Source organism: Cicer arietinum, unplaced genomic scaffold (assembly GCF_000331145.2).
Source record: "Cicer arietinum cultivar CDC Frontier isolate Library 1 unplaced genomic scaffold, Cicar.CDCFrontier_v2.0 Ca_scaffold_5761_v2.0, whole genome shotgun sequence".
Lineage (NCBI taxonomy): Eukaryota > Viridiplantae > Streptophyta > Magnoliopsida > Fabales > Fabaceae > Cicer > Cicer arietinum.
This window is the reverse complement of record NW_027339408.1, coordinates 1-13,908: the sequence shown is the minus strand read 5'-3', so window position 1 is coordinate 13,908 and position 13,908 is coordinate 1. Positions and strand designations below refer to the sequence as shown.

At 27.0% G+C, this 13,908-nt stretch overlaps 2 protein-coding genes across 2 annotated transcripts; one reads left to right on the top strand and one right to left on the bottom strand.

Moving 5' to 3' along the window:
• Positions 1-2,026: 2,026 nt before the first annotated feature.
• On the top strand, positions 2,027-3,104 carry LOC101493204 (protein ECERIFERUM 26-like; the record flags this gene model as incomplete). The annotated part of the gene is made up of 1 exon (XM_004517241.4): positions 2,027-3,104. A coding segment is annotated over one exon (942 nt), but the record flags the coding sequence as incomplete, so codon positions are not given.
• A 1,272-nt stretch (positions 3,105-4,376) lies between these two features.
• Positions 4,377-7,216, bottom strand: LOC101492872 (chaperone protein dnaJ 20, chloroplastic). The gene is made up of 2 exons (XM_004517240.4): positions 6,717-7,216; positions 4,377-4,628 (listed from the first exon to the last, which is right to left on the bottom strand). The coding sequence occupies exons 1-2, from the start codon at positions 7,134-7,136 to the stop codon at positions 4,491-4,493; spliced, it is 558 nt and encodes a 185-aa protein (XP_004517297.1). The 5' UTR covers positions 7,137-7,216; the 3' UTR covers positions 4,377-4,490.
• Positions 7,217-13,908: the final 6,692 nt, after the last annotated feature.

Below are 13,908 nucleotides of genomic sequence, written 5' to 3'. Positions count from 1 at the left end.
AAATAATTTTTTTTTATTTTTTATAAGAAAAAATTATAATTTTTGAAATATATTTATAGTTTAAATTATTTTTATATGTTAATTTAATATATTTATTTTTTAAAATATTTAATATTTCACAATTTAAATTTCAATAATATATAATAAAAAAATTGAAATAATTAATAAATACATTAATTTTGATATTTATTATTATTATTATTATTATTATTATTTTTATAAATAAGACCAAAAATAATACTAACAAACAAACATTATCATCATAAAAATTAAAGGAAAAGGTTAAAAACTTAGAGTAATTGAGTAAAATATCTGAACATCCATGCATTTAAATATATCAAATAATTATAAAATTGAGTTTTTATAAAATGAATAGATGCCTTCAAAATAATAATAACAAAAATAAATAAATTAATTAAATTACACCTTTAATCTCTTAATTTTTTTAATTACTTTTATTTTATTTTGATCCATTAATTTTACTACCATTTGTCAGAGATTTTTCCTTAATTGTTGATAAAAAGTTCAGAACAAGAAGAAAAGACTGCACAATGATTTTCTAAAAAAATACCTCTATTAAAACAGCAAAAAAGGTAGAATACAATTGAATGAATAACGAACTAACTACTAACTAACTGATGGATATATTAAGAACTCTAATCAAAGGAATGAGAGAGCATTTAATTTAATTATTTAATTGGAGCATCAACGAATATTTTTCTGCTAAATTATGCAGCTTTGACTTGGGACTCTGATTAGTGTTGATTTTGCTTTTGATTTTTTCAATAACGACAAGTTAACGAAATGTGAGTTAGATATGAGAATCTATATTTTGACTTGTTAAATTATATAAAAATAGTTGTACCCAAAAAAAATTATATATAGTATTTATTTTAAAGACCCGTTAATGTACAACAACAAAATATATTGCTATGTTAATGATTCGAATGTAAATATTTTGTTTTATTATTTTCAAACACTTAATAAATATATTGCTATGTGTTGTAATATTAATAAGAGATTAATTGTTATGCATGAGCCATTATTTAATCATAACTCTTCATCCTGTTATATAAGTTGATTTTGTAATAGTAATTTTTAAATAATCACTCCATCATTTGATCTTATTAAATATTATTATGAAACTAATTTGTACTAACAGAGCGACAATATATTTCTTATTTTTTTCCAAATTAATATGTTTTAAATTTATTTTTTATACATTATATTTTGTTTTTCAAGGAGATTATTTTTTTTAATATTCTTTATTCAATTAGTTAATTGATAATTTTTTAATGTCAACCGACAATTTATGACTATTTATTTAAGTTGACCTCCTTCTTAATGTTTTTAGAAGTGGTTCATGATAGATTAATACATAAAAAATCATCAAAAAAATTATGGTTAATTGCAGTTTTGATTATTTATTTTTACTAATATGTGGAATTTGTCTCCAATTTTAAAATTCGACAGTTTTTGTCTCTCTTTTTTATTTTTTAACTAAAAATTGGTGACTTGAGATATTTTAAATGAAATGACTTATGAATAGATAATATTTAATGATTAATATCCAAAAAATTACAATAAAACTATATAAAACATCAGTTTAAAATTATATATTTATTTTAATAATATATAAATAATTAATACATCTAGATAATTTCATATCATTTTTATTATGTCACATTATTATTTTTTAGTTAAAACATCTAATTGAAGGGACAAAATCGTCGATATTTAAAATTGCGGAACCAATTTCAAATTGATGAAAATATGAGAATCAAAACGACAACTAAATTAAAATTTTAATGATTATCGATTATAATTTTTAGAAATAATAATTCATAATTGTCTTGTTTTTTATGAATAAAACAATGATAAAAATTGATGTCAATCTAATACGAAATATATATTTATAATTTTTTATAAAATTAACATCATTTAATTTATTATCTCAAACATAAAAATAAAAATTACTGTTATGATCTACTTATAAAAACCGCATATGTGATCAATGAGATTTTAAATAATTTTTTACTCTCAATTATTCATTAGAAGCATTGATGAATCGTTGGTTTTGCAGGTAACTGAATTTTCGTGTGGTGGGATTTCATTGGGTCTTAGCTGGGCACATGTATTAGGGGGCCCACTTTCAGCATCAGAATTAATCAACACATGGAGCCAAATCTTGAATAATTTAAACTTAAAAATCCCCTTCAACATTCCAAGATCCGCCCCAACACCCAACAAACCGGGGCCCAAATATGATCCGGGTACGGTTAAACGGGTTGACCCGGTTGGTGATCATTGGATTTTAGCCAACAACAAAAAAATGGACACACTCTCATTTCACATTACTAGCTCCCATATGAACAACTTGCAAACACAAATTTGGGGTCCAAGTGTTGAACAAACCCCTCCATTTGAATCCCTATGTGCAATAATTTGGCGATGCATCGCTCGTGTTCGAGAAGGATCCGAACCCACTACCGTGACCGTTTGTCGAACCGACCCATTAAGTAGTAGCAATGATATATTTGGTAATGACCAATTGATATGCAAGGTTGAGGCTAAAAGTGAGTGTTCAATTATTGACACTAATTTAAGAGTATTGGCTAGCATGCTTGTTAATCAAGGTGTTGATGAGAGGGATCAAATTAATGAAATGGTAGAAAAAGATCAAGGGGTGATTGATTATTTTGTCTATGGTGCCAATTTGACATTTCTTGACTTAGAAGATATCAATTTGTATGACTTAAAATTGAAGGGACATAAGCCAAAATTTGTTTACTACACACTTCAAGGGGTGGGAGATGAAGGAGTTATTTTGGTCCTTCCTTGGTCAAAAGATCCTATCATGAATGGTATTGATGGGAAGTTTGTTACCATTATAATGCCAGAAGATGAAATGGTGAAACTTAAATCTGAGCTTAAGATGAATGGTGTTATGTTGGAGGGTGAACTTTAATGAAAGATTGAGTAATTGCAAGAATAAATAAGTTTGGCATTATTTGTTGGGTGTGTCTGTTGTTTTTCATTTATTTTTATAAAAAAAATATTGTTCACTTTCTTTTATTGTTAATTTTTGTTTCACAAGGAGTTCACCTTCTTTTCTTTCGATGGATACTTGAGCAGATAGCCAAATTTATGGATAAACTTTTATTGCAGAAACTTCGGATTTAAGACTATACTATATAACAATTGCATTTCATTTGAAAAATCTAAAACATTTTATCATAAACTTCTCATGTCATATAAATGTTGAAAATCTCTTAAATCTAAGTATTTTTGAATTAATTTTTTTTATAAATTAATATTATTATTTCCAATACATCCTTAATTTAATTCAAAATATTTAATGTGTCTAAAAAGTCACTCTTACAAACAATTAATTAAAACACTACAACACATTAAATAAATAATAATAATAATAATAATTTAAAATCAACATCAAGAAATTTATATTTATCTTCTTTCATTTGATATTAAGTTATGTTGCTCCAAATTTGTTGTATAAAAAGAAAAATAATTGCTATGGCAGGCTTGGGAATTAAGATCCACCAATAAATCGATGAGCACGGTATGCAACTATTCGAGTTTCATGCTTATCTTAACTCGTAAATATATTTAAGATAAGGAAGCGTGTCCCTACCTTTAAATCAGCGTTTCATTTGCAATAGTGGTAGTAATAACTTTTCCAACAAACATTGTTGCTAGGAATTGATGAACGACCCACGTTGCTCATTTTCATTTTAATTCCACATGATGTTTTAAGTAACTAGCTAGCACCAATATTTGAGGTATATTGAATTCACATATCACTGTCAATCGATGCACGTGTTTCTTCTTTGGGAGCATTAAACAAGCTATCTTTCTTTAGGTGCCTTTGAGCATTCAAAGATTAACACTTTCTCGTCTTGTTTTCAAACTTTTAAACTTAGCTGGAATTATCTTTACTTTCAAGAAGGAACCTTGTAGACTGAGAGTTAAAGTTTAAATCATATTGATTGTGATCGTAGCCAACTAAAAATCATGTCTCACTCATTTACATATGTTCGGTCATGTCTGACATCGTTACTCGCTAAAAAAATACTCATTTTTGTCTCTATTTCTTGCTCAGTTCAGCCAAAGAAAAAGAAAAATCAATTTTAATGGTGATGAAATTACTAGGGCACACATTGCTCCGATAGAAATAATAACATTGCCCACACCTACCCCAAAAATATATTAATCGCAGAGAAACTTTGTTATGCCATTATACATATTTATGAAATAATTATGGGATTAGGATCCTTTCATTTTGTGAGAGTGGTACATGCAAAGAGGCACATGTTTTTTGTTGGTAAACTATATGGTTTCATACTGCGAAGTGCGTATATTTTTCAAAACATCGATGTTATATCGGATAAGTTGTAGAGTATGAATAAATACATATATATATTATTATATATACAGTTATTATACACATACAGAAGAAACGAAAATTGTAGTCATTGTTCATCCCTCTGCTGGCGCATTCGAGCCCCCCACGACATGTTTCCGGCGGCATCCTTGCTCTTACTTCTTCTCTTCAGGTCAGAGAGTTGAGATTGCCAACGAGATTTCCATTCGCCTTTTTGTTCGCTCGCCTGATAAGAAACCAACACCTTAGATCACTATGTCAAGTGAAAAACACCAGATTTTTTCGTATCTCAGTGTTAAATTTGTCAAATGAACATGCAAATACAAAAAAAAATCAAAAGTCCTTATCTCTGTAGAAGCCATAATTCATTGACCAACCAGGGTAGGACCTACTCATTACCATGATAATTATAAAATAAAAAAACAGAATCTATTATATTATATATGAATAAAAAATTTCTAAGAAGATTGAATTATAACTCATATAAATATGTTGTCTTCTGATTCATTCTCTAAACGTCGGCAAAACAATGTTTTGAGTTCTATGATTAGTTTAAATTGTAAAGACTTTCCATGAGTTGAAGAGCCAACTTTACATTTAATTTAATACAACTACATTACTACTTGTTCAGATTTTTTGGTGGTGAGTTGTTGAAGTTGACATATCCAAAAAGAAAAAATATGCAGAAAGGACAAAAACCAGAATAGATAACGTAACACAATCTATTCATCCAAACAAAAAGTCTTTAGGAAAGATTTTTTATATCCCTCAAATTCATGAAAAAGATATTATTTATCACAGAAGATGTCAACTTTGCAATTTTAATAGACAATAAATAATACTATAAGCTCACATCAGGAGAAAGCTGTAACGCCATCGTGAAAAAGAAGAAAAATGAGAAAGATTGGCAACATGCTTCAATAGTTTAAAAATTCTATTTTCACTTCTAATAAGAGTATGATTGGTTTCAGAAAACTTTTTTGGTTTTTACTTTTACTTTTTTCTTTTGTCTTAACTCCCTGGTTTTCAGGGAAATGGAGCTCTAATAATCTAGAGTTCAGCTGACAAGTAAGTAAAAGTCTAACTAAGAATTGTTCCAGTTCAAATTATCCCAAACAATTCGTCTTTAACTGGAGCTAGTTTTAAATTGCACAAACAACAACTTTGTCTTTACTTTGTTTTCCTATTGTAAGTAAAGGGTTTGTATATGAAGCAGTGAAAAAAATTTACACAAACAAAAAAACAAAGTGAAAACAAAATGACAGTTTTGTAATTAAAAATGGAAGCCAAAAATGTATTCTGAAATATCATCAGAATGTATTCTAAAATGTTTCCTCAGATCCTAAACTTTTGAACTTAAATATCATCAAGCAAAAGTGCATGATGAGGCAATTTTCATTTCGTCTCAAAATTTTACGATACTACTACAATCCAGTTCTGATTGTTTCAAATCAGTAAGGAAAAAAATCAGCTTCAAATACAAAATACTCACCTCATCCCTCGGATTATGTGAAGCTCTCATTTATCTCATCCAAGAAATGGATAAAATAATCATACTAAACATTTAAAGAAATATACAAGTACCACCACTGTTGTGGTTTTCAACCTCAAATGTAGATGTATTATTGCATTTTAGGAAGTTTTTTCAACTGCGTCTTGATCACAATTAAGGCCCAGTCATTCATAATGTTTCTTAATTTTGGCAATTGAAATGCAACCACAATGTGGAAACAAGATTACAAAGCTTTATATGATAAAAACCATAGTGTCATGCAATCAGAATTTAATTTCTGCAATTACGCACAGGGTTATCTAATATCTTTGATTAACAAACAAACTAAACAGAATTTAAAATCATCGTAAAACTTTTAACAACATGTTTAAATTAGCTCATTTTGCACTTGAAAACTCGTTTACAGTCAAAAGCTCTACCCAGTACCCTGAACAAAATGATCAATTGTCAACTTTTTAGGGGAAAAACAAAAATTAGGCCAAGCTCTTCTATTGTTAACTTTGTGCAGTGTGCCTGGATGAGTCTTTGTCGTATGTACTTTTGGATGATTTTGACTTTGTAAAATTGAGTTAGTAAAAGATGAGTTTGAATTGAAGTGATTTGAGTTTGAACTTGGTGTAAAAATTTTCAACTAGAGCAAAAATTGAGGATTGAGAGCAAAACTAATTTTAATCAAAGTAATTTTGTTTCTCACTTCTAATCAAGGGCAAACATGATATTATTTAGACCGGAATGAATTTTATAAAATGAATTTTGAGCAGCAAATAACGAAACATAGACCTAAGGGAAGAGTTATGAAACCTGATGAGAGAGATTATAGCGTTTACGAGCACTGAAAGCAAGGTGAACGCCTCTAGCCATATCAGTATCATACATGATTCTCCTTGAAGGATCAGATAACGTTTCGTAAGCCTCCTGTACCTGAATAAACCTCTTTGTATACTCTTCGACCCGACCCGGTGGAGATACATCAGGATGATACTTTCGTGCAAGTTGTTTATAAGCGTGTTTGATATCCATTAAGGAACCGGTTTCAGGTATACCCAGAAGATCGTAGAAGCTTAGTTCTTCCGCCACCACGCCGTCGTTGAAGGTTGATTTGGCTTTTGTAAATGAAATTCGGGTTACGGGTCTTGTTGTGGGCCTGAATGATACTGGAGTTAGTGATGGAAGGAAGAAGCGATTATCGCTTCCGGGGATTGTTAAGCCATAACACCGCATCTCTCTCTCTCTCTCTCTCTCTTCACACTCTCTTTCTCTTTCTCTTTCTCTCTCTATCTTCTTTTTTATGGTTTAGGAATTATATGTTGGGTAGGTTTTTTTTTTTTTTATTATTAACAATTTTATTTGTTTTTATTGCTTTTAATAATGAATATCAAATCGAGATTCAAAAACAACCAGACTTAAATATTTTTATCTTTTAATTAAATTTTAGCAATAAAAAGTAGCTTAGATTGGATCTCTCGTTCTGATTTTGAATCAAATCAAATATTTATTTTAATTATTTTTATTATAAATTAATTAATTTTTTTCATCATAATTCTCTTAAACACTTATATGATATATGTCACTAATTGTTGAGGTATTATATTAGATTAATTATAAAAGTTAAAGTTTGCAAATTTAACAGGAATGAAATAAAAATATAGATAATTTTAATAAATATTTTTTATTTCAAATAACTTATATCTATTTCAAAGTATGTAAATTGCAAAATTATAATTTGGTTAAATTAATATTTTTAAAAGAATATTATAGTAGACACATATTGATAATTGTTATAAAAGATTTCAACATGCCAAGTTGCTATAATTTTATTGTGATTGTAGAAAATACTAAAATACAATACTTATAATAGAAGACAAAAATTAATTAAAAAATAAATAAATAACTAAAATTAACAACAACATAAAACAATTGAAAACACAAACTTATCCAATATAATTTGTTAGGGTTAAGTAAAAGGGGTTAATTTATATACATTGTCTAAAAAAAATTTTACATTGTATTTGTAAAGAGTTTTTGCACTAATAATAAATCGCAATCATCTAATGTTAAAAGATATTTAATTTATATGATAACTATAACAAACACGAGTGATTATTTTATAATAACGGTGTAAAATATTTTACATTATCAATACATGTAAATTACACTCTAAATATAGATATCGAAAAAATTGAATAGTCGAAACATTATTAATCTATATTAATCTGTTAAAAAATTATATTTATTTCAATTGTTGTTACATTATAATTTTAATGTATTTAATATAGATATCTCTATGTTTTGCCTTTTTATCATGTACATTATTTTTTAGTGTATTAAGTGTTATTTTTTTTTTCAAAACCAACTGAAGGTGATTGCCCGCACGCCATAATACATGGGTTCGTCCTTGATAATTGTAACAAAAAGAAAAAGAATGAAATGGCTTTTAGACATGTGTATCGTTTTTTTAAATAAATGAGTCGATATAACACAATAATTGTAAGATTTTGAATTACAATTTAAAATTCAATTTAATAATATTAATATTTTTTTAATTGAGTTAAAATTTAAGAACTTGTATCTTTTTCTATGTTTATCCATATTTGTTAGTCATTTTAGTGAGACATTATTTGAATTTATGTGTTATTATAATTTTTGTTTGTTTCGGATTCAAATACCACCTTCAATTCATTATAGATTTAGTCATCACTTTGATCGCTAACGCTTCAGATTTAGACATGTAATTTCAATCTCTTAAAATAATATTGAGATTTGCAACAAGAATTAACCAACAAAATAGAAAACTAATAATTGCAAAATAAGAAATTGAAACGGATAAGTTATTTGTTTTCTTTTAAAATAGATAATGTTCTTCGTTTTCTCTGAAAATGGATAACGTTCTTGACTAGAACTGAAACACTAAAACGGATAATGTTCTTAGTTTACAACTGCAGGACTAGAACTGAAACAAAAAGATGTTATTCGTTTTCGCTGAAAACGAATAACGTTTCAGACAGACTGAAACGAAGAATGTTATCCTTTTGTGCAGTTTTGAAAACATTTTTTCAATCAATGTAAACGAAAACTATAGAAAGATAAGGCAAGAATAACTTCAGAATTTACGCGTTCAGCCTCAATAACTTGAGACCTATGTTACGGGCAAGATAACAAGACAATTCACTATGAAGATATGAATTTACAAGATTAAGGTCTCATCAATTGTAATCTCCCATAATCGATCGCTTTTGAGAATTCAGCAATACTAGACTTCTCTTACAATCTCTTTTTGATCCCTCTCCCTTAATCTCTCTTCTATGATTTTTATGAATCCTTTTGACAATTGCTTTTGACAATTGCTTTTACAGTATTTAAAAGTACATTAGTTTAACTAACTATAACTACTTTTGTCATAACCAAATTGGCCAAATTCAGTTATAACCAACACTAAAACATAATTAACTCTAGTTATTTGATTTGATGCATATTTTCACACAATCATTTTGATTTTATCATATTTGTAGATATTTTACCGTTTTATATATTTTAAGTTTATTTACATATTGATCTTTCAATTTTAATAACGTTAAATTGAGTTTGTATTATTTACAATTTATTTCACCGATTTAAATAAAATAGTATATTTATTAGTCAACAATAAATAATTGTTACCAAAATTTTATATTAATATATATTGTTGGATTAAAAAAATGTCAACAAATTACAATAAATTACATAATAAAGAAGTTGCAGTAATATTAATTATTGTTGACTATTGCTATTATTTTAAGTTTATGTTTCAAGTCCAAGAGGCAGAAGTAGTGTATGCCCTTCATATACTTTATTATAGATTGTAATTATACAAAAAAATATAACATAACTACGAATCTTATTGCACTTAAAAATTTGAAATGAATTTTATAGTAAGAGATACAAGAGAAAATTTCAAGATGAACATATATTGAAAAATAATGGTAATATATATGTGATTTTAATGATAATTACAAGTAAACTATTTTTTATGACATAAGTTTTTTATAAATTATAATTGATGTCAGCAGATAGATTATTTATACACAAGATATATGATGAATTAAATCCTAAAATTCATTAAATGTTTACTTAGTTCAAAAAATAAATACTTCAATATTTTTGTTCTTATATGATGTGATGAATTTGTATATAAGAAAGTAGAACACTTTTTTAACAAAGGTTTTGAAAAGTTTGTTAATATTTTTGTCTCTTACAATTTGGTATGGTTTTGATTTTTTGATTTAATTAATTTGTTCTTTTTTGTATTTTGTGTGTGGTTGTCATTCCTATCTTTTGGCGATAAATTATGAGGAAAATAAGTGATTTAAAGTAACTTGGTAGTATGTATGAATGAGAAGTGAAATAAGATTGTGGATGTAATTAATTGCTTGCTGGTAGTGGTCTTTGTCTTCCTTTATTATTATTTATTACGAATAATTTCATCTCCTAATACCTCTTTAAGTGTGGTGTGGACATTACTTTTTGATAAGGACACTTCTCGAATACGATTTAAACACGTCTTAGAAACAACTTAATTATGTCTCATAAATCAAATTGTTTCAACACTTGTTAGAAAAGTCTAAGACGTGTCAAGAGACTTAACCTATATTTACTCTTGGTAACTTAATTATAAGTTTCATTGTTCTCTTTCATGTAATTTTTTTTCTTTCCATTTATATCATTTTTACCATAATCAATTCAATATAATACATTTTTTAAAACTTTTTTCTCTTCTCTTCCATGAGTATCAAGTTTAAACATAACAATTAATCTCATTAATACATGACTCGTCTTGTTACCTTATGATTGTTTATATAAGGATGACCTTATAAATTATTCATGTCAGCCATTGTGATCTTTCCCACTCACTTTGCTTTTAGACGGCTAATATATTAAATTTAAATTTTTATCATGTTAATATATATACACGCACCCACACAAGTGTGTATATGTATGCACTATCTTGATATACTATATTTTGAAAATTAGTCATATTGCAAGATTTATATTTATGTCGAGTTTGATGTTCGCATTTCATAAATAAAAATGACATTTTTCTATTATCCATTATTTATTATAAAAAATAATATATATTTTATTCTTTTATGAAATTTTCATTTTAAAGGTTTTAAAATATATGTGAAATCAATATAAATTAATTTACATTAATATTCAATAAAAATTATCTATTTTGCTGCACCGCCCTACTTTCACAATTAAAATTTGAGATTAATGGTATGGAAATAGAAAAATAGGATACTCACGTTGCATATCAATGTGATACTAATTTACACTAAGTATATCCATTAAACTTTTTTATAAATTGAATTTTATCTTGTGATTAGTTCATATCGAGGAGTGCAGCATTTTGTTTTACTCTTGTAGGGTCACAAAAAAAATTAAAACTCTTATAGTGTCACATGCAATTTATACTCCTATTTAGAGTTCTAAAACTTCTTCAATTTATTTTAAAAATCGACAACTTTTTTCAATTACTTTCATGATACATATTTTATTTATTATTATTATTATTATTATTATTATTATTATTATTATTTTATAATTTTACTATATACATCTGACATTTAACCTTTACTCCATAAAGGTAAGAAAATGACTTTTTTACCCTCCTATAAATGTTAAAATTTAAAAATTGTGAGTCAATTTTTTCTTATTTTATCCAAAATATTTTCTCAACTTTTCCAGTGAAGAAATTCCACTCCAGTAAAACTTCAAAAAATAATTTTCCTGTTTATAAGTTATGAGTCTTAACCGATTAATAAAACTAAAGTTAACTAAATTTCTATTTAAATAATTAATTATTTAATCAATTAATATGAGTGAATGTTAATAATAATCCATTTCAAAATAATTAAAATCATAATTGATCATCGTCCTAAATATAAGGTTATGATTCTCAATATATGAACGATGTATATTGTCTCATCTTCTTATCTAAAAAGTGTATAAGACATAAATAGTCTAAATTGATAAAGAAGCACAAGTTTGCAGGTGTGTTATTACCTCTCTTTCTCTATGTTTCAGGATTACAACTTAGAATTTGAAGCAATAAATACTTATATTTTTAATATTTTTGATAAATCAACAATAGTTTTAAATATTTTCAAGATTTCAAATTTCTGCAATATAATATATAAAATATGTCTTGTATAGTTGATTATAATTTTATTCTAACAGACAATTTTTAAACCTTTCAAAACTTAAAATTATATTCAAAACATTAATCTTTTTATTGAAGATTATCTATCATACACTGTATTTGCTACATATCTCAGTCTCTTTCACCGACGTTGACAAAACATTTTTCCGAATATATAGACTACTCTTGTGATTTACACCTATAACCTGATTTCAGTGATACAAACAATTTGCATCTATTTGTTTTTACGGGCTCAGACAACCGAGTAACTACAAGTGGTTGTCCATTTGCACATCAAGTGGTTATAATAATCTGATATCACACATTGCTTACATTACGTTTGTTTCCCACTTAAAATTTCCTGTCAGATGCAACCTTCTAATTTGCCCTCGTAGCATATATTATCATTATTGTTACATTACTATAACTACATTATGATGAAAAGGATAAAGACGTTTGCTGAAATTCATTTGGTTGAAATCTTAAAGATAGTAGAGAAAATAATTGGTTAAAATTTTAGAGAAGATCATTTAAGCCCTCAAACAAGAATGAGAACGACAAATTGAAGAAACTGAATGCGCAAGTGATGAAATTCAGAGGAAAAAAAACTTTAACACATAAATCCCCATAGTGTGGGTTGGGAAAAATAAACTTTTAACACATAAATGCGCAAGTGATTGTTTTTTTTTTAATACATGTTATATAAAGATAGATATAGGTAGTTTAATTAATTGACTAATATCGCCTACAATAACAATTTTATGCATTAAAATGGAGAAAGTTGCTAATTGAGATTAAGGGTTGAATAAGTCTAATTGTGCTATCAAGTGATCGACACAATAATTTTAAAAATTGAATAATCATTGTATATAATTGGATATTGAGTTATTTTTTTATGTAGTTTATTGAAGAGCAATAGATTCTTTTTATTTCTTTGATAAAGAGAGATTGAATATTGAATGATTGTAAAATGAGTATTATCAAAAATTAGGAATGAAATTGTTTGTTTAGTTCGTTATATAAAGCAATATATTTTCATTGAATTCATGTTTCACGAGTTAAGAGTTCTAAACTCAGATGTCTCATGAAGCAAGTTCAATGACGCTTTATTGATTCTAAGCCTTCGCTGGAAGTGGTTGGATTGGTTTCGTGACTAAATGTTAGTAAAAGTGATCTATAACAAGAAAAATAATGCTTGCTTTTTTTTTGTTTTAGTACTATGCAGAACTAAGAACAAACTAACCTTGTTATTTTATTTTTATTATATTATTATACTATATGCAGAACAAACACTTATCGGGCTTTGCATATATTATATACTATATGCAAAGCCGAATACCCTAATATAAGGTCCAACTTATCGGGGATGCGGTCAGTGACCAGACCAGTTTGTGGAGAGAGAACAGATTATATTAGGACATTTAACCCTAAAAAATAGGGAAAATATAATACAAAGAACTTCTAAAAACAAACTTCACAGAACCATCTGGTGAAGACATTTTGCAGCTGCTCATAAGATCATCATATCCATTGCTTAACCTAACCAGAAAAAGTTAAATCGGGGAAAGAAGGGGAGGGAAGAGTGAGAGGGAAAAAAAAAGACCAAAAGAAAAGGGGAAAACCTTCAAATGTGACTCACAATCACCAAAATAATGTCTCATGTTCTTGAGAAAGGAAAAATCCTAAAGTTATCCGGCATCTCTCACTAGGCTCCTCTAAAGTGGGTTTTCGCTTTAGAGGATAAAGTAAGACATGTCAATCGTTATTGAGAAGATAAAAAACACAACTTTTGATATTCCTAATTGAGCATTATTT